The 22,179-nt window shown below is 51.6% G+C and overlaps 1 protein-coding gene across 8 annotated transcripts in view; it reads right to left on the minus strand.

The window, feature by feature from the left end:
- The window catches only part of LOC140408705 (transmembrane protein 144-like), a 164,526-nt gene that overhangs the window by 4,131 nt on the left and 138,216 nt on the right, over positions 1 to 22,179 (minus strand). For all 8 annotated transcript variants that reach the window (XM_072496287.1, XM_072496286.1, XM_072496292.1 and 5 more), the window contains one exon: positions 3,791 to 3,844. In XM_072496287.1, coding sequence (XP_072352388.1) covers positions 3,791 to 3,844 — 54 coding nt within the window. The remainder of the gene's footprint in view (positions 1 to 3,790; positions 3,845 to 22,179) is intronic.

Here is a 22,179-nt window from a genome sequence, read left to right on the forward strand (position 1 = left end):
TGTAATTCTGTTACAACATTGCCATTATTGTCAATACATTCATGTGCGCATAACTACAATGTATCATCAAAGTCAAATAGCTGCCAGCAGTTTATGAAGACCCAACACCAGGAGGAGCAGAGAGCATTAATTTGGATTTCCACTCAGTCTGCAGCAGACCCCATAAGTGATGGGTAAATGGAATGGTCTTGTCGAATTTACAGAGTATTATTTTCACTGTATCTTTCAGTGATATGATATAATTATATGAGTAAGCTGTAAATTATTTTGAAAGCTTATGTTCCAGAGGAGAGAGTTGTTTTGGGTCCAATTACAGTAGTTTTCTGAAAAATATAACTTTTGAAAACAAATACTCAAGTAACATGACTGCATAATATTCACATGAACTGGGCAGCACTGATCAATATCATTTGGCATATTATTGTGCTGTGGAAGGTGTCAGACACCATTGTATACAATTATCACATTGAATAGAATTATATTGAGTTTTCTAACAGTGGAAGGACCATTCAGCCCAATTGCTCCAAGTAGTGCTTATATGGCACACCTCCCATCCGACTTTATCTCACCTTATGTGCAGGTTAGGTGGATTGGCCATGCTAAATTGCCCCTTAGGTCAGATGGGGTTGCTGGGTTACGGGGATAGTGTGGACTTAAGTAGGGTGCTCTTTCCAAGAGCCGGTGCAGACTCGATGGGCCGAATGGCCTCCTCTGCACTGTAGATTCTATGCTTCTATGATTATCCTCAACATACCCTCCTGTTCCTTCGCCCACAAGTAATTATATAGTTCCTCCTTAAATGGATCTGTGCTATTCGTTAAATGGTTGGGTAGGTGGGATATGGCTGCCAGGTTCGATTCCCAGCTTGGGTCGCTGTCTCTGCGGAGTCTGCGCGTTCTCCCTGTGTCTGCATGGGTTTCCTCCGGGTGCTCCGGTTTCCTCCCACGGTCCAAAGACATGCAGGTTGGGTGGATTCACCATGCTAAATTGCCTTTAGTGTCCAAAAAGGTTAGGTGGGGTTATTGGGTTACGGGGATACGGTGGAAGTGAGGGCTTAAGTGGGTCATAGAACATAGAACAATACAGCGCAGTACAGGCCCTTCGGCCCACGATGTTGCACCGAAACAAAAGCCATCTAACCTACACTATGCCATTATCATCCATATGTTTATCCAATAAACTTTTAAATGCCCTCAATGTTGGCGAGTTCACTACTGTAGCAGGTAGGGCATTCCACGGCCTCGCTACTCTTTGCGTAAAGAACCTACCTCTGACATCTGTCCTATATCTATTACCCCTCAGTTTAAAGTTATGTCCCCTCGTGCCAGCCATATCCATCCGCGGGAGAAGGCTCTCACTGTCCACCCTATCCAACCCCCTGATCATTTTGTATGCCTCTATTAAGTCTCCTCTTAACCTTCTTCTCTCCAACGAAAACAACCTCAAGTCCATCAGCCTTTCCTCATAAGATTTTCCGTCCATACCAGGCAACATCCTGGTAAATCTCCTCTGCAACCGCTCCAAAGCCTCCACGTCCTTCCTATAATGCGGTGACCAGAACTGTACGCAATACTCCAAATGCGGCCGTACCAGAGTTCTGTACAGCTGCAACATGACCTCCCGACTCCGGAACTCAATCCCTCTACCAATAAAGGCCAACACTCCATAGGCCTTCTTCACAACCCTATCAACCTGGGTGGCAACTTTCAGGGATCTATGTACATGGACACCTAGATCCCTCTGCTCATCCACACTTTCAAGAACTTTACCATTAGCCAAATATTCCGCATTCCTGTTATTCCTTCCAAAGTGAATCACCTCACACTTCTCTACATTAAACTCCATTTGCCACCTCTCAGCCCAGCTCTGCAGCTTATCTATATCCCTCTGTAACCTGCTACATCCTTCCACACTATCGACAACACCACCGACTTTAGTATCGTCTGCAAATTTACTCACCCACCCTTCTGCGCCTTCCTCTAGGTCATTGATAAAAATGACAAACAGCAACGGCCCCAGAACAGATCCTTGTGGTACTCCACTTGTGACTGTACTCCATTCTGAACATTTCCCATCAACCACCACCCTCTGTCTTCTTTCAGCTAGCCAATTTCTGATCCACATCTCTAAATCACCCTCAATCCCCAGCCTCCGTATAGCCTACCGTGGGGAACCTTATCAAACGCTTTGCTGAAATCCATATACACCACATCAACTGCTCTACCCTCGTCTACCTGTTCAGTCACCTTCTCAAAGAACTCAATAAGGTTTGTGAGGCATGACCTACCCTTCACAAAGCCATGCTGACTATCCCTGATCATATTATTCCTATCTAGATGATTATAAATCTTGTCTCTTATAATCCCCTCCAAGACTTTACCCACTACAGACGTGAGGCTCACCGGTCTATAGTTGCCGGGGTTGTCTCTGCTCCCCTTTTTGAACAAAGGGACCACATTTGCTGTCCTCCAGTCCTCTGGCACTATTCCTGTAGCCAATGATGACATAAAAATCAAAGCCAAAGGTCCAGCAATCTCTTCCCTGGCCTCCCAGAGAATCCTAGGATAAATCCCATCAGGTCCCGGGGACTTATCTATTTTCAGCCTGTCCAGAATTGCCAACACCTCTTCCCTACTTACCTCAATGCCATCTATTCTATTAGCCTGGGGCTCAGCATTCTCCTCCACAACATTATCTTTTTCCTGAGTGAATACTGACGAAAAATATTCATTTAGTATCTCGATGGTGCAGACTCGATGGGCCGAATGGCCTCCTTCTGCACTGTATGTTCTATGTCTGACTTGTTCATGTAGCAGTTGAGTTCCACATTTGCACCACAGCCGAAAGTTATGAAATTTCTCCTGAATTCCTGACTGGGTTCATTAATGACTGTCTTATATTTATGGCTCTTAGCTTTGGACTCCCCTACGAATGAAAACCCTTTCAAAATTAAGCTCTATAAAAATTTTAAAGTTTATCAAGTCAGTTTTCTATTTTCCAGAGGAACAAACTCAAGCCTCTTCAATTGTTGCCAATAGTTCTGGTATCATCTCGATAAATTATTTTGCACCTTCTCCAGTGTCTCTATTTTGCACCTTCTCCAGTGTCTCATAGAGCCCAGAAATGGGCTCACCTTGTGGTCTAACTAAAGTTCTGTACAGTTTTTTCATCACTTATTTGCTTTTGAATTATACAAGGTTATGAAGTGCAGATACGGTCTGTAACAATTTTTTTTAAGAGTGATATGTCATTTAAAAAAAAAATAATTTCTCTATAGTCTGTTCTGAGACAGAGGTTTGATTTCAAGCCATAGTGCTCAAAATAATGTGTGGTAGCGCAGCCCCTTTAAGGGGGCGGGCTTGATGGACCATGTTACTGGCTCAGGGCCAGTCATGTGGGAACATGTGAAGCCCGGCCAATAGGGAGTGTGAGCAGGGCCCTGGGAGCAGGAGCCTTGGCAGTGTGGACCCTGAGCTGAAATGTTCAGATGTGTTATATTGTGCCCTGTGCTTGTTATTTAACTGCCTTTGCCTTCCACCAATAAACCCCTTTGGTAACTGCCGGAAGCCTCCTGTGTATGTCTCGAGCCACCACAGTGCAGCCTTGAACTGCTGCTCACCTGGGGCAGTCTGGCTGAGCTTGTACATGATGTTGGAGATGATTAAACCTGCAGCCCACTTTTCTGTAATGCTGTGATAACCCTTTCGCCGCTATAGTTCCAGTTCCTGGTTATTGTAGACTGAACAATTCATGACTTCTCAACCTATCTTCAAAATTCATATGAACTGACCTTTATCTCTTTAAAGTAAAACACTCCCCATGTTAGAGAGATGACAGCAGGACCCTGAAAAGTGAAAAAGAAAATTAGGATAATCTTTTTAACAATAAAATGCAATTATACTTTTACTGTAGCAGTAGAAGTTAATCCTTCAAATCCAATTACTGCATAACAGACCAACACTCACAACACACCTTCCACATCTGAAAAAAGCATTGAAGTATTACCTTGACATTAAAATGTCATTAAACTCATATCTGTAACACATTAAAATCCTTGAGTTGATAATACTACCATCATTCCCACAATACACTGAAATCACTGGGTAACACTGGAATGGTAATACTAAAGCAAAACACTGGATGCTGGACATCACAAGTAAATCAGAAAATGTTGGAAGCTTGCAGCCTGAGGGCCACCTGCGGAGCAAGAAACCGAGTTAATGAGTGAGATTTTCACTCAAAACCCATTCACTCGTACAGAATTACAATCAGGCGCATTTAGAGTTTCAAATCAATAATAGTGCTGGACCTTCTGAGGGTTTCTAGCATTTTGAGTTATTGTTTGCTGCTACGGCACAGTAATACCTGTTATTACTTCTGGCTACACAAGATGGCGATGTAACTGCAAACTCAACCTGTAACATCTTTCAATAAGCTCAGCTGAGAGACATAGGGCGGGATTCTCCATTTCTGAGACGAAGTGTGATGCCAACCCAGAATTCGTGGACTTTCACGACACTAAAATCAGCGGCACACCTGGACCGATTCCACTACTGTTAAAGGGCATGGCGCCATGTGGAACACAATCGATTCCAATGAGAAACGGTGCTGGATTCGTCGGGTCTGTGATTGACTCTCGAGAGGCTGACAAGCTGCAGCTAAATATACACATTACACTCCCCACACTGACCTTCCCAGCTGACAAGATGGCACTGGTTGTGCTGCAACCCTTACGGCTGATAGATTGGCTGGGGCCAGAGAGCACATGGGGGGATGGAATGCGGGAGGGACACTGATACGGCCCGTGGCCCTATGTTCACAGTGAGCTGTCAGTGTGCAGCTGCATGGCCGCCACGCCGGCTGCAGCAATGGTGTTCCGTTTCCGTCCACCCCAACCCCACAGCCCACCTCCTGGCCGCCCCCCGCTACTCCCCCCGGCCCTGGCAGAAGCCCCCGGCCAGCGGCACAACTGTCAGCAAACTATGGCGATGTTGGACACTTTCTGAACCCCCTCTCTCTCCTTCAGCAGCAACGGAGGCGGTTTCACAATTTTTAAAAGCATAAATGAACCTCGCCGTCGGGAACTCGGCCCATCAGAGGCGGAGTATTGTAGAGGCCCCAGAGAATACCGGGTTAGGCCCGCTAATGATAGGCAAACGGTGTCCACTGTATGTGCGTTCCGGTACGAATTGACGCTGCTATCAAGGTAATGGAGAATCGCGGTTTGGCTTTCTGAACCTTCAATATATTCAACGATGGAGAATCCACCGCTCTCCAGGGTGGAGAATTCCAAAGATTCACAAGCCTTTGAGTGAAGAAATTGCTCCTCATCTCAGTCCTAAGTAATCAGCCTCTTGTCCCCTGCGTTCTAAATTGAACAAAGCTGCTGAGGCAAAAGCTTTTGGCTAAAGCATGGCACTGCCCGAGGCTGAACCAACCTGTTCACGACCTTGGTGACTGACTTGACCATGAGTTGAGCTTCTGATCTCATAACTACTCCATCACCATGATCACCTCCATATCATCACTTCATTTCACCCCTGCCTCACAAGAATGCACAAGAGCTAGGGGCAGGAGAAGGCCATTCAGCCCCTCAAACCAGCTCTGCCCTTCAATAAGGTCATGGCTAATCTGATTGTAGCCTTAATTCCACTTTCCTGTCTGCCTCCAAACCCTTAACTTACTGGTTGATCAAAAATCCATGTCACTCAACCTGGAATATATTCAATGACCCAGTTTCCACTGATTCCTGTGTAAGAGAATTACGCAGGCTGAATGATCTACTGAGAGAAAACATTCTTCCTCATCTCTGTCTTAACTGGGAGACTCCTAATTTTCAAACAGTACCCCCCAGTTCTAGATTCCCTCACAGCGGGAAACATGCTTTCAGAACCCACCCTATCATATCCCCTCAGGCTGGTAAATGTATCAATAAGATCACCTCTCATTCTTCCAAATTCCATGGGTATAGGCCCAATCTGCTCAACCTTTTCTCATAAAATAATCCCTTCATCCCAGGAAACAGTCATGTGAACTTCGACTGAACTACTTATGCATCCTAACTTAAGTAAGGAAATTAAAACTGCACAAAATAATTGAGCTCCAGCTACATTTCCCTACTTTTGTACTTGATTCCTCTTGCAATAAATGCTAACATTTATCATAGAATTTACAGTGCAGAAGGAAGCCATTCGGCCCATTGAGTCTGCACCAGCCCTTGGAAAGAGCACCCTATTTAAGCCGACACCTATCCCAGGAACCCCACCTAACCTTTTTGGACACTAAGGGCAATTTAGCATGGCCAATCCACCTAACCTGCACATACGGGACTTCCGGTTGCGGCTATGCGGAGCTAAGTCGCACGTTCGGCAGCTCCCGCTAAAAACGGACTTTTGGGCTCTTTTCAGGGCCCGTAACGGCGCTTGCTCGATGTTTCCCGGTGTGGGAAGGGGATAGCAACATTCCCCCGATGGAGTGGACCAGGAGTGGGGTGATTTAAAAAAGTGGTATTGAAGCAAAGAAAGGTGCGAGGGAGGAGGACCAAGATGGCGGCGGGCAGAGACCAGGCAGCGTGGAGGCAGTGGGCGCAAGAGCAGCAGGAGTTTCTTCAGCGCTGTTTTAAGGAACTAAAAGCAGAGCTGCTGGAGCCGATGAAGGCTTCAATCGATAAGCTGCTGGAGACCCAGACGGCCCAAGGGGCGGCGATCCAGGAGGTCCGGCAGAAGGTCTCGGAGAACGAGGACGAGATCATGGGCCTGGCGGTGAAGGTGGAGGCACATGAGGCGCTGCACAAGAAATGGCAGGCGAGGTTCGAGGAGATGGAAAACCGGTCGAAGTGGAAAAACCTGCGGATCCTGGGTCTCCTGGAGGGGCTGGAGGGATCGGACGTGGGGGCCTACGTGGTCACCGTGCTGAACTCGTTGATGGGAGCGGGGTCCTTCCAGGGGCCCTTGGAGCTGGAGGGGGCCCACCGAGTGCTGGCGAGGAGGCCCAAAACCAGCGAGCCGCCCCGGGGGGTGCTGATGCGGTTCCACCAGTTTGCTGATCGAGGGTGTGTGTTAGGGTGGGCCAAGAAGGAGCGGAGCAGCAGGTGGGAGAAGCGGAGTTCCGGATCTACCAGGATTGGAGTGCGGAGGTGGCGATGAAGAGGGCCGGTTACAACCGGGCGAAGGCAGTGCTGCACAGGAAGGGGGTGAAGTTCGGTATGCTGCAGCCGGCGCATTTGTGGGTCGCCTATAAGGATCGACACCACTATTTTGAGTCCCCGGAGGAGGCGTGGGCCTTTGTTCAGGATGAAAAACTGGACTCAGACTAAGGGTTGGGGATGAGGGGTCGCGGTGGAGGGATGGTTGGGGATTGTTGGGTTGTGTTCGAGGGGGGTTCTTTGTTTTTTGGGGTTGATGGGGCATTGTTTTCATCATGACCGTCGTGGGGGGAGGGGGTAGGTAAGCTGCTTGGGGGGTTGATGGTCGGTAGGGGAGATGGGGCCCCGCGGGGGGGGGTGGAAGAGGCCTGAGTTGGGGGTAGTGGGACCGGGCCTGGAAAGGGTGCTGCGCCAGGGGAGGCGGGGACGGGCGAGTGAGAAGCGCGGGTATTTTTTCCCGCGTTTAGGGCTGAAGGGGCGGGGCCGGAGCTGGGAAGCACGGGCTTTCTCTCCCGCGCTGGGAGTGGAATGGACGAGATTCCGCTGGTGGACGGGGGGGGGGGGGGGGGGAAGTTCCACACTGGTAGGGGTCGATGGAGCGGCGGGAGAGGCCGGAGTCAGCAGGAGTCAGCTGACTTACTGGAGTGCATTGGGGGGAGCAATGCAGCTAGGGAGGGACCTAGATGGGACAGGGGTGAGGGGGGGGGGGGGGGGGGGGGTTGCTGCTGGAATGGCCAAGGGGGAGCTGGAGTTGGTAGAGGAGGTTGGGGCGGGGGTCTGCCGCTGTGGGTAACGGGCCGTGAGGGGGCACGGGTAAGTGGCTGGCATAGGAAGGGATATGGCTAGTCGGCGGGGGGGGGGGGGTGAGTAGCCCCCTGATCCGGCTGATAACTTGGAATGTAAGGGGGCTAAATGGGCCGGTCAAGTGGGCCCGGGTCTTCGCGCACCTGAAGTGGCTGAAGGCGGATGTGGCCATGCTTCAGGAGATGCACCTGAGGGTGGTGGATCAGGTAAGGTTGAGAAAGGGGTGGGTGGGGCAGGTGTTTCATTCGGGTTTGGATGCAAAAAATCGGGGGGTGATGATCTTGGTGGGGAAGAGAGTGTCGTTCGAGGCGTCGAGCATCGTGGCAGACAATGGCGGTAGGTATGTGATGGTAAGTGGCAAGTTGCAGGGGGAGCGGGTGGTGTTGGTCAATGTATACGCACCGAATTGGGACGATGCGGGGTTCATGCGGCGTATGCTGGGCCGGATTCCGGACCTGGAGACAGGGGGCCTGATAATGGGGGGGATTTCAACACAGTGCTGGATCCGACATTGGATCGCTCTAGGTCTAGGACGGGCAGGAGGCCGGCGGCGGCCAAGGTGCTGAGGGGGTTCATGGACCAGATGGGAGGGGTGGATCCGTGGAGGTTTGTGAGGCCGGGGGCCAGGGAATTTTCATTCTTCGCCCATGTTCACAAGGCCTACTCCCGGATTGACTATTTTGTCATGAGTAGGGCGCTGATTCCGAGGGTGGAGGACACGGAATACTCGGCGACAGCCATTTCTGATCATGCTCTGCACTGGGTGGACCTCGAGATGGGGGAGGAGAGGGACCAGCGCCCGTTGTGGCGCCTAGAGGTGGGGTTGCTGGCGGACGAGGAGGTGAGCGGGCGGGTCCGGAAGTGTATAGAGAGATACCTGGAGGCTAATGACAATGGGGAGGTGCAAGTAGGGGTGGTCTGGGAGGCGCTGAAGGCGGTGGTCAGAGGAGAGCTGATCTCCATTAGGGCGCACAAGGAGAGGGGGGAGAGAAGAGAGAGGGAGAGGATGTGGGGGAGATGGTGAGGGTGGATAGGAGGTACGCGGAGGCCCCGGAGGAGGGATTGCTGAGGGAGCGGCGTAGCCTCCAGGCTGAGTTTGATTTGTTGACCACAAGGAAGGCGGAGGCGCAGTGGAGGAAGGCGCAGGGGGCGGTATATGAATACGGAGAAAAGGCGAGCCGGATGCTGGCGCACCAGCTTCGGAAGCGAGAGGCAGCTAGGGAGATCGGGGGAGTTAGGGATGGAGGGGGGAATACGGTGCGAAGTGCGGTGGGTATCAATGGGGTCTTCAGGGACTTCTACGAGGAACTGTACCGGTCTGAGCCCCCACTGGAAGAGGGAGGGATGGGTCGCTTCCTGGACCGGCTGAGGTTTCCAAGGGTGGAGGAGGGGCAGGTGGCGGGGTTGTGGGCGCCGGTTGGGTTGGAGGAGTTGGTCAAAGGGATAGGGAACATGCAGGCAGGGAAGGCACCGGGGCCGGATGGGTTCCCGGTTGAATTTTATAAGAAGTATGCGGACCTGCTGGGCCCGCTGTTGGTAAGGACCTTCAACGAGGCAAGGGTGGGGGCTCTGCCCCCGACGACATCTAGAGTGCTGATTTCCCTGATCCTGAAGCAGGACAAGGATCCCCTACAGTGTGGGTCATACAGGCTGATCTCACTCTTAAATGCAGACGCAAAGTTGTTGGCGAAGATTTTGGCCTTGAGGATAGAGGACTGTGTGCCGCAAGTCATACACGAGGATCAGACGGGGTTCGTGAAAGGGAGGCAGTTGAATACCAATGTACGGAGGCTCTTGAATGTTATAATTATGCCGGCGATGGAAGGGGAGGCGGAGATAGTGGCGGCGATGGATGCGGAGAAGGCTTTTGATAGGGTGGAGTGGGGATACCTGTGGGAGGTGTTGGAAAGGTTCGGGTTCGGGGAGGGGTTCGTCAGGTGGGTGAGGCTGCTGTATGAGGCCCCGGTGGCGAGTGTGGCCACGAACAGAAGGAGATCAGAGTATTTCTGGTTACACCGGGGGACGAGGCAGGGGTGTCCCCTGTCCCCCTGCTCTTTACACTGGCGATTGAACCCCTGGCCATGGCGTTGAGGGAGTCGAGGAACTGGAGGGGGCTGGTGCGGGGTGGGGAGGAGAATCGGGTGTCGCTCTATGTGGATAATTTGCTGCTATATGTGGCGGACCCGGTGGGGGGAATGCCGGAGGTGATGAGGATCCTGAGGGAGTTTGGAGATTTCTCCGGGTACAAGCTTAATATGGGGAAGAGCGAGTTGTTCGTAGTGCACCCGGAGGACCAGGAAAGGGGGATTGGTGAGCTCCCGCTAAAAAAGGGCGGAGAGGATTTTCAGGTACCTGGGGGTCCAGGAGCTGGGGGGCCCTGCATAAGCTGAACTTCACGAGGCTGGTGGAGCAGATGGAGGAGGAGTTCAAGAGATGGGACGTGCTGCCACTCTCCCTGGCGGGTAGGGTGCAGTCAGTTAAAATGACGGTGCTCCAAAGGTTTTTGTTCCTGTTTCAATGCCTCCCCATCCTGATCCCTAGGGCCTTCTTCAGGCGGGTTAACAGGAGTGTTTTGGGGTTTGTATGGGCGCAGAAGACCCCGAGGGTGAGAAGGGTGTTCCTGGAGTGGTGCAGGGATGGGGGGAGGGTTGGCGCTGCCTAACTTCTGTGGGTATTATTGGGCCGCCAACGTGGCAATGGTGCGTAAGTGGGTGATGGAGGGGGATGAGGCGGCATGGAAGAGGCTGGAGATGGCGTCCTGTGTGGGCACGAGCCTGGAGGCGCTGGTGACGGCGCTGCTGCCGCTTCCTCCAACGAGGTACACCACGAGCCCGGTGGTGGCGGCTACCCTCATAATTTGGGGGAATGGAGATGCCACAGGGGGAAGTGGGGGCCTCGGTGTGGTCCCCGATTCGGGGGAACCACCGGTTTGTCCCGGGAGGATGGACGGAGGGTTTCTGAGCTGGCACAGGGTAGGTATTAGAAGGATGGGGACCTGTTTGTGGACGGGAAGTTCGCGAGCCTGGGTGAGCTGGAGGAGAAGTTTGGGCTTCCCCCCGGGGAACACCTTCAGATATATGCAGGTAAGGGCGTTTGTTCGGCGGCAGGTGGTGGAGTTCCCACTGTTGCCACCACGCAGGGTCCAGGACAGGGTGCTGTCGGGGGTGTGGGTTGGAGAGGGGAGGATCTCTGCAACGTATCAGGTGATGCAGGAGGAAGAGGAGGCCTCGGTGGAGGAGCTAAAGGGTAAGTAGGAGGAGGAGTTGGGTGAGGAGATTGATGAGGGGATGTGGGCGGATGCCCTGGGGAGGGTAAACTCTTCCTCCTCTTGCACGAGGCTCAGCCTCATACAATTTAAGGTGCTGCATAAGGCTCACATGACCGGGGCAAGGATAAGCTGGTTCAAGGTGCGAGGACAGGTGTGTTAGGTGCTCAGAGAGCCCAGCAAATCACGGCCACATGTTCTGGGCCTGCCCAGCGCTGGAGGACTTTTGGAAGGGTGTAGCGAGGACGGTGTCGCGGGTCGTAGATTCCAGGGTCAAGCCGGGTTGGGGGCTCGCAATATTTGGGGTGGCAAAGGAGCCGGGAGTGCAGGAGGCGAAAGAGGCCGGAATTCTGGCCTTTGCGTCCCTGGTAGCCCGGCGAAGGATTCTTCTTCAGTGGAAGGATACGAGGTCCCCAAGCGTGGAATCCTGGATCAACGATATGGTGGGGTTTATTAAGTTGGAGAGGGTGAAATTCGCCTTAAGGGGATCGGTACAAGGGTTCTTCAGGCAGCGGCAACCGTTCCTGGACTTCCAGGCAGAACGTTAGAAGATGGTCAGCAGCAGGAACCCGCCGCGGGGGGGGGGGGGGGGCGGGGGGGGGGTCGTTTTTCTTGAGTGGGCGTGTATTTTTGCCTTTGTGTTGATGAAGGCTGTTAATTTATTATTTATGTATATGGGGGGGGGTTGTTCTTTTCTTTCTATATTTTGTTTTTGATATTTTGTGAAAATGTGAATTAAAAAGAAACCCTGCACATACCTCACCTTGACCAGCCCCACTTACCTCCATCTCCTGTACACACTATCCATCCTTCCCGGCTCAAACCCATGATTCTTGCACAGCAGCATTAGCACCAACATCCCTTCAACCCTAAAATGCCTCCTCAGCTGATTCCATATCTTCACTGTGGACTGCACCACCGGGCTCCCTGAATACCTACTCAGAGCCATTGGCAACGCTGCTGTCACCACAGCCCTCAAACTAGACCCCTTACAAGATTCCTCCTCCATCCTAACCCACTCTACCCCTTCTCCTTCCCACCACCGCCGCACCATATCCACATTCGCCGCCCAATAATAATGAAGCAAGTTCGGCAACGCCAACCCCCCCTGCTGATTCTCGGTAGGTTTTCTGTGTGTTCTTCAGTGAACACAGACACAAAGATAGGAGTTTTCCAGCTCCCTCGCCGTGGGCTCTTCTGTGGTGGGCTGGCGAGCAATTGAAATTTCCATTCACATAGGCTGATCCCGCCGGAATGAAGGGTTGGAAAATCCATCCAAAACATCTGTTCAGTGTTTTGGCCATTTCCTTGTTTCCCATTATTGAATCGTCATTCTCACACTGTAAGGGTCAATGCTCACTTTTGCTACCCTTTTCCTTTTTATGTACTTCTAGAAACTCTTACCATCTGATTTTATATTTTGAACTAGCGTTCTCTCATATTTTCATTTCTCCCTCATTATTTTTTAGTCATTCTTTGATTTTTAAAATCTGTCCAATCTTCTGATCTGCCTTTAATATTTGCAACATTGTAAACTTTTCCTTCCACTTTCATGCATGTCTTAACTTCCTGAATTAACCATAGTTGGTGTATCCATCTTATAGAGTCTTTCTTACTTATGGAATATATCTTTGTTGAGAGTTATGGAATGTCTGCCACTGTTTCTCTACTGCTCTACTTTTTAAACTATTTCCCAGTTCACTCTGTCCTTGTACCTTTGTAATTGCCTTTATTTAAGTTTAAAACACTAGTCTTAACTTCTCACCCTCAAACCAAATGTTAAATTATATCATGTTATGAGCACTGTTATCGAGAGGCTCCTTTACCATGAGGTCATTAGTTAATCCTGTCTCATTGAACATGACCAGGTCTAAAATAGTCTATTCTTTGGTTGATACCAGAAAGTACTGCTCTAAGAAATTGTTCAAAGTACACTCTAAGACCTCATTTCCAGGTTACCTTTAATAACCTGATTCATCCAATCTCTATGAAGATTAGAATCATCCATGCATTTTGTAGTTGCCTACTTACAAGCCCCTTTTATTTCCCCTGTATACTCTATCCTGCAGTGTAGCTACTGTTAGCAGGTCTATAAATTACTTCTACAAGTGAGTTCTTAGCTTTGCTATTTCTTACCTCTACCCAAATTGATTCTACATCTTCATCCTCTGAACTAAGGTCATCTTTCACTACTACGCAAAATTAACTGTTAATTAACAGAGCTACCCCACCAACTTTTCCCAGCTTCCTATCCAAATAGCCTTGAATAATTAGGTCCCAACCTTGGTCACCTTGCAGCCATGTCTCTGATTAGCAGATAATACATTTGTAGTCTTATTTCAATTCAACCATTTTGTTACAAACACTGGGCACATTCAGATACAGGATCTATAATTCTGACTTATATATTTTTATTTCATAAATTTTTGATAAATACACAACACTAAACAGAAAAACAAAGAAAAAAAACAGTGTCCACACCCCCCACACCCTCAAAAAACCCATCCCAGCCCACCCTCCGTAACAGCTGACAGTGACCAGCTCTTTGAAGTACAAAATAAACAGCTGCCATCTTTTGTAGAACTCCTCTATTGCCCCCCTCATGGTGAACATAACTTTCCTGAAGTGTAAAAAAATCCATAAGATCCCCCAGCTATCCTGAGGGACAGTGAGGGGAAGCTGACCTCCACCCTAACAGAACCTGCCTTCGAGCAAATCAACGAGGCAAAAGTGAAGTCATCTGCCTCTGCTCCCATCTGCAGCTCCGGCAGGTCCGACACCTTGAATACGGCCCCTGAGGGACTGGGCTCCAAATCGATTTGTAGAATCACAACGTAGCGCTGAAGAAGGAGCCCAAAACCTCACCAGCTCAGGGAATGACCAGAACATATGTTTATGATTGGCAGGGCCCCTCACACACCGCTCACACTTGTCCTCAACTCTTGTAAACAGCTGACTCATCCTACACCTCACACTCATCACCTTTAACTGCATAAGCCCAAGTCTCGCTCATGATAATGCGACATTCACCCTTTTCACCACTTCACATAACATCCCCCCCTCCTGCTCTTCCACTCCCAATTCCTCCTCCCACTTAGCCTTAACCCTCTCCAGAGACACAGCATCTTCCCCAGGATCCTCCGTGATGCACGATCAATTGCACAAAGACTAGATACAACTGAGGCTTTATTGCTCTAAGATGTGTGGCCTCCCACAGCAGCTGACGAAATGGCTGCAGCATGGAGGACACACACATTTATACTCTGCCTACTGGGCGGAGCCAGCAGGCAGGAACTACCAACGTACCTGTAGTACAGGTCCTACCGTACATCACCTAATAGAGGTGTAACAGTGGTTTACCACATTCACCACCTGTTAAAATTGAGTCCGGCAGGTGTGGTGGAGAACTTTATACAACAAATGGGTTTTACATTTACAATATTTGAGAGAACAAAAAATGTCTTTTGAAGTCCAGTGGACCAGTTAGAGGTTTACCCGGTCCGGGGCCTTGATGTGCCGCTGGGAGCGGCGTAGTGGTGGCGGCGATGCAGATGCTGGTCTGATGTTCGGTGACTCCGGGAGTGTGCCAAAATCCTCTTCATTCTTGGGCGTGGGCAGGGGGAGGACGGATGGTCCTGGGGGGATTGCTGCTGGGAGCGCCGGGGGAGGGGAAGGTGGCGCCGGGCCAGAGACAGTATCCTGGCAGCCGTTGGGGTACACCACGTAGACATACTGGGGGTTTGCATGGAGCAATTGCACCCTCTCCACCAACGGGTCTGCCTTGTGGGGTCGGACATGTCTATCGAGCAGGACGGGTCCTGGAGCTGCGAATCAAGTCGTGAGCGACACCCCGGATGTGAACTTCCTGGGGAAGCCAAAAAGACGTTCGTGGGGTGTGTTGTTAGTGGCGGTGCACAGTAGTGACCGAATAGAGTGTAGTGCATCAGGGAGGACCTCCTGCCAGCGGAAGGCCGGGAGATTCCTGGACCGTAGGGCCAGTTGGATGGCCCTCCATACCGTCCTGTTCTCCCTCTCTACCTGTCCGTTTCCCCGGCGGTTATAGCTTGTCGTCCTGCTGGAGGCGATACCCCTGCTGAGCAGGAACTGACGCAGCTCATCAGTCATGAATGAGGATCCCCTGTCACTGTGGATGTACAGTACGAAGTCTTACAACACCAGGTTAAAGTCCAACAGGTTTGTTTCGATGTCACTAGCTTTCGGAGCGCTGCTCCTTCCTCAGGTGAATGAAGAGGTCTGTTCCAGAAACACATATATAGACAAATTCAAAGATGCCAAACAATGCTAGGAATGCGAGCATTAGCAGGTGATTAAATCTTTACAGATCCAGAGATGGGGTAACCCCAGGTTAAAGAGGTGTGAATTGTACCAAGCCAGGACAGTTGGTAGGATTTTGCAGGCCAGATGGTGGGGGATGAATGTAATGCGACATGAATCCCAGGTCCCGGTTGAGGCCGCATTCATGTGTGCGGAACTTGGCTATAAGTTTCTGCTCGGCGATCACGTACTCCCCGCATTGGAGATCTCTACTGCCTCCCGAAAATACATAAGGCCAACACACCAGGCCGCCCTATCGTTTCAGGCAATGGGACCCTGTGTGAGAACCTCTCTGGCTACATCGAGGGCATCTTGAAACCCATCGTACAAGGTACACCCAGCTTCTGTCGCGACACGACGGACTTCCTACAGAAACTCAGCACCCATGGACCAGTTGAACCAGGAACATTCCTCGTCACAATGGACGTCTCGGCACTCTACACCAGCATCCCCCATGACGACGGCATTGCTGCAACAGCCTCAGTACTCAACGCCGACAACTGCCAATCTCCAGACGCAATTCTGCAACTCATCCGCTTCATTCTGGATCACAACGTCTTCCCCTTCGACAACAAGTTCTTCATCCAGACGCACGGAACAGCCATGGGGACCAAATTCGCACCCCAATACGCCAACATCTTCATGCACAAGTTTGAACAAGACCTACTCACCACACAGTACCCTCAACCGACGTTATACACCAGATACATCGATGACATTTTTTTCCTTTGGACCCACGGCGAAGAATCACTGAAACGACTACACGATGACATTAATAGGTTCCATCCAACCATCAGACTCACCATGGACTACTCTCCAAAATCAGTTGCATTCTTGGACACACTCGTCTCCATCAAGGACAGTCACCTCAGCACTTCGCTTTACCGCAAACCCACGGATAACCTCATGATGCTCCACTTCTCCAGCTTCCACCCTAAACACATTAAAGAAGCCATCCCCTATGGACAAGCGCTCCGTATACACAGGATCTGCTCAGACGAGGAGGAGCGTAACAGACATCTACAGACGTTGAAAGATGCCCTCGTACGAACGGGATATGGCACTCGACTCATCGATCGACAGTTCCAACGCGCCACAGCGAAAAACCGGACCGACCTCCTCAGAAGACAAACATGGGACACAACCGACAGAATACCCTTCGTCGTCCAGTACTTCCCCGGAGCGGAGAAACTACGTCATCTTCTTCACAGCCTTCAACACGTCATTGATGACGATGAACATCTTGCCAAGGTCATCCCCACACCCCCACTACTTGCCTTCAAACAACCGCGCAACCTCAAACGAACCATTGTTTGCAGCAAACTACCCAGTCTTCAGAACAGTGACCACGACACCACACAACCCTGTCATGGCAATCTCTGCAAGACATGCCAGATCATCGACATGGATACCACTATTACACGTGAGAACACCACCCACCAGGTACGCGGTACATACTCGTGCGACTCGGCCAACGTTGTTTACCTCATACGCTGCAGGAAAGGATGTCCCGAAGCGTGGTACATTGGCGAGACCATGCAGACGCTGCGACAACGAATGAACGGACATCGCGCAACAATCACCAGGCAGGAATGTTCCCTTCCAGTCGGGGAACACTTCAGCAGTCAAGGGCATTCAGCCTCTGATCTCCGGGTAAGCGTTCTCCAAGGCGGCCTTCAGGACCCGCAACAACGCAGAATCGCCGAGCAGAAACTTATAGCCAAGTTCCGCACACATGAGTGCGGCCTCAACCGGGACCTGGGATTCATGTCGCATTACATTCATCCCCCACCATCTGGCCTGCAAAATCCTACCAACTGTCCTGGCTTGGTACAATTCACACCTCTTTAACCTGGGGTTACCCCATCTCTGGATCTGTAAAGATTTAATCACCTGCTAATGCTCGCATTCCTAGCTTTGTTTGGCATCTTTGAATCTGTCTATATATATATGTTTCTGGAACATACCTCTTCATTCACCTGAGGAAGGAGCAGCGCTCCGAAAGCTAGTGACATCGAAACAAACCTGTTGGACTTTCACCTGGTGTTGTAAGACTTCGTACTGTGGATGTAGGCGGGGAAGCCGAGCAGAGCGAAGATTGTGTTGAGGGCTTTGATGACGGTGGCAGACGTCATGTCGGGGCATGGGATGGCGAAGGGGAATCTGGAATACTCATCGGCCACACTGAGAAAATACGTGTTATGGTCGGTGGACGGGAGGGGCCCTTTGAAATCCACGCTGAGGCGCTCAAAGGGGCGGGAGGCCTTCACCAGGCGCGCACAGTCCGGCCGGTAGAAGTGCGGCTTGCACTCTGCGCAGACTTGGCAGTCCCTGGTGATTGTCCGTACTTCCTCGACGGAGTAGGGCAGATTGTGGGCATTTATAAAATGGTACAACCGTGTGACTCCTGGGTGACAAAGGCTGTCGTGTGTCATAATATACACATCAGTATATGATGGTGCAGAGACACACACTGACGGACACACTGCAAGACCAATCAACACACAACACAGCAGCCAATCAACAGTTAGGGCACGGTCACTATAAAGACAGAGGGCATTAGTTTTCCCGCTCATTCGGGATGCAGCCTCTGAGATGACAGAGCCCGCAGTCAGTAGCACAAACATCCACCATGTGCTAGCAGTATAGGCTGGTCAGGTTAGGCATAGGTCTTCAGTCAATCTAACATAGTGTCGACCCACAGTGCAAGTATGTTTAACAGCTCTTAGTTAAATAAAATAGAGTTGTACTATTACAAGTGTTGGTAGCCTGTCTATGTTACTGCTAAGGTAAACGCAGTCTCCACAGTTCCAGAGTACCCAACACATCATCGTGCAGGGCCCAGAGTCGGTCTACTTGTGCGCTGGCATATGTACCTCGGGATAGGCCATCTGAGGGCTCGTTGAGCTTGCCGGGGCGATACAAAATCTCGTAATTGTAGGTGGAGAGCTCGATCCTCCAGCTCAAGATCTTATCATTCTTGATCTTGCCCCGCTGTGCGTTACTGAACATGAAGGCTACCGACCGTTGGTCAGTGAGGAGAGTGAATCTCCTGCCGGCCAGGTAATTAATGCCTCTAATGCCACACAGCTTCAACGATAGCTTGGGCCTCTTTTTCGACGGATGAGTGCCGAATCTTTGAGGCGTGAAGGGTGCGGGAAAAGAATGCCACGGGTCTGCCTGCCTGATTGAGGGCAGCGGCTAGGACGATGTCTGATGCATCGCTCTCTACTAGAAAGGGCAGTGTCTCGTCTACTGCATGCATCCTGACCGTGGCGATATCGGCTCTGATACGGGTGAAGGCCTGTTGTGCCTCAGCCTTCAGGGGAAAATGGGTGGACTGTTTGAGTGGGCGGGCCTTGTCCGCATAGTTTGGGACCCACTGGGCGTAGTATGAAAAGAACCCCAGGCAGCGTTTGAGGGCCTTGGGGGAGTGGGGAAGGGGGAGCTCCATGAGGGGGCGCATGTGGTCGGGATCGGGCCCTGGAACTCCGTTCTGGACCATAAAACCAAGGATGGCTAAGCGGGTCATGCTAAACACACACTTCTCCTTGTTGTAGGTGAAGTTTAGGAGAGTGGCGGTGTGGAGAAATTTGGCAAGGTTGGCATTGTGGTCCTGCTGGTCATGGCCGCAGATGGTGACGTTGTCTAGGTACGGAAAGGTGGCCCGCAAGCTGTACTTGTCGACCATTTGGTCCATCTCCCTTTGGAAGACCGAGACCTCGTTGGTGACGCCGAAAGGAACCCTGAGGAAGTGATAGAGGCGACCGTCTGCCTCGAAGGAAGTGTATGGATGGTCCGATTTACGAATGGGGAGCTGGTGGTAGGCGGATTTGAGGTCTACCGTTGAGAAGACCTGGTACTGTGCAATCTGATTGACCATATCAGATATGCGTGGGAGGGGGTACGCGCGAGCTGCGTGTACCGATTGATGGTCTGGCTGTAGTCCACGGCCATTCTGTGCTTCTCCCCAGTTTTAACGACTACCACTTGGGGCTGTTGCTGGCCTCGATGATGCCTTCCCGAAGCAGCCGCTGGACCTTGAACCTGATGAAGGTCCTGTCCTGGGTGCTGTACCGTCTGCTCCTGGTGGCGACGGGTTTGCAATCCGAGGTTAGATTGGCGAAGAGGGAAGGCGGATCGACCTTTAGGGTCGCGAGGCCGCACACAGTAAGGGGTGGTAGGGCCCCGCCGAATTTCAGGGTTAGGCTCTGGAGGTTACACTGGAAGTCCAGCCGAGTAGTAGGACATCGGAGAGGTTAGGGAGGACGTAAAGGCGGAAGCCGCTGAATTCTACGCCCTGGACCGTGAGTGTGACCGTACAGTACCCCCGGATCGCCACGGAATCCGGAGGCCAGGGAGATTCTTTGGTTGGCGGGGTGTATCGCGAGGGAGCAGCGCCTTCCCGTATCCGGGTAGGTGAAGCTTTCGGTGCTCCCGGAGTCCAGCAGGCAAGAGGTCACGTGTCCGTTGATTTGATTTTAACGCTGGTCAATGCGGTGGCCAGGTTGTGCGGACGAGACTGGTCGATGGTCACTGAGGCGACTCGTGGTCGGTCGTCGCTGGTGTCGGATGATGGGGAGCCCGGGGGGCGCAGGTCCTGGAATGCTGGCGGTGCCCATGTGCCATGGGGGAGACAAGATGGTGGCGCCTGAAGATCTTGAGGAGGACAAAATGGCGGTGCCCATGGGCCGCACATGGCGGTGATTGAACAAGATGGCGGCGCCCATGGGCTGCACGTGTTGCACGGAGGGGAAGATGGTGGTGCCCACTGGCCGCGCGTGGTCTGAGGGGGAGAAGGTGGCGGCGCCCACTGGCCGCGCGTGGTCCGAGAAGGTAAAGATGGCGGCGCCCATTGTCTGTAAACGAGTGGGGTGGGGGCGATAGCGGCGACTGCACGGCCTGGCACATCGCAGCGAAGTGCCCCTTACCGCAAGCCTTACAAAGAACAGCGCGGGCCGGGCAGCGTTGGTGGGGGTGTTTCTGCTGGCCGCAAATGTAACATCGTGGACCCCTGGGGTTCGCTGGTTGCCGCGTGGCGCAGGAGTATTGGCTGGGTAAGGCCCCCGCTGGGGCGGCCATCTGTGGGATCCACTATGCGTAGGAGGGGTGGGCCGCACGGCTGGGGGTGTAGGCCTGAACGTTGCGAAAGGCGACCGTCATAGAGAGCGCTAGCTTCTTTGTCTCTGCTCGGTCGAGCGTGGACCCTTCTAACAGTTGTTGGCGTATGAGGTCCGACCCAAACGCGTCCCACATAAGGAGGTTTGAATGTTCCATGGCTGTAACGGCCTGACAGTCACAGTCCCGGACGAGTGGGATTAGGGCCCGCCAGATGTCTTCTATGGACTCACCAGGGAGTTGAGAGCGAGAGGCGAGTACGTGCCTGGTGAAGAGCGTGTTTGTCTTCTGAGCGTAATTTTCTTTGAGAAGCGTCATGGCTTCGGTGTAGTTCGGGGCGTCCTGGATCAGCGGAAACACGTTGGAGCTCAACCTTGAGTATAGGGTCTGTATCTTCTGAGCCTCCGGAACAGGGCTGGGCACCGAGTTGATGTACGCCTCGAAACAAGCTAGCCAGTGATTAAAGTCCTTTTTGGCGTCGCTTGAATGCGGATCCAGCTGCAGGCGATCCGGCTTGATATGGAGGTCCATCTTTTGAAAATCTTAGAGCAATAAATTGATGCACGATCAATTGCACAAAGACTTGAGTTGGATATAATTGAGGCTTTATTGCTCTGAGATGTGTGGCCTCCCACAGCAGCTAGCGAAATGGCTGCAGCATGGAGAACACACACATTTATACTCCGCCTACTGGGCGGAGCCAGCTGGCAGGGACTACCAACGTACCTGTAGTACAGGTCCTACCATACATCACCTAATAGAGGTGCAACAGTGGTTTACCACACTCCGATAAATTCCCAAAGTACTCCCCTCCTCCATCCCCGCAAGTGACAGAACCTTCAGCAATGACGATGGCAGCAGTACCAGAAACATCGGAAAAATCTTCCTTGCAAAATCACGCACCTGCATATACCTAAAAGGTTCTGATTGCAACAGCTCAAACTTCTCTGACATCTTCTCCAAGCTCGCAAACCGCCCCTCCAAAAACAAATCTCAATCTTTCCACCCCCTTGTCCTTCCAGCCCCTAAACTTGGCACCTAATCTTGCCAGTTCGAACATATGGTTTGCACAAATCAGCACCAGCTTTGACACCACCCCTAATTTAAAGTGCTGCCGAAATTGTCTCCATATCTTCAATGTGGCGACCACCACCGGATTACCCGAGTATTTCTCTGGGGAGAACGGAAGTGAGGCCGTCATCAAAGGCCGCAGCCCTGACCCCCTACATGAACCTGACTCCATCTTTACCCAAACTGCCTCCTGATCTCCACACCAGCCCATCACCTTCTCCCCATTCGCTGTCCAACAGTAGTAAATCACGCTCGGCAACGCCAAGCTTCCTGACTGCCCGTCCCGCTGGAGAACCATTTTCCGAATCCTGGCTATCTTGCCCAGCTAAATAAAAAACAAGATCAATCTCTCTACTCCCACAAAGAAACTGTGGTAGGATGTTCATCTTCACTGATTGAAGTCGATCCACCAACGACAGAGGGAGGCTGTCCCTTCTCTGTA

This window comes from Scyliorhinus torazame, chromosome 3 (genome assembly GCF_047496885.1).
Source record: "Scyliorhinus torazame isolate Kashiwa2021f chromosome 3, sScyTor2.1, whole genome shotgun sequence".
Lineage (NCBI taxonomy): Eukaryota > Metazoa > Chordata > Chondrichthyes > Carcharhiniformes > Scyliorhinidae > Scyliorhinus > Scyliorhinus torazame.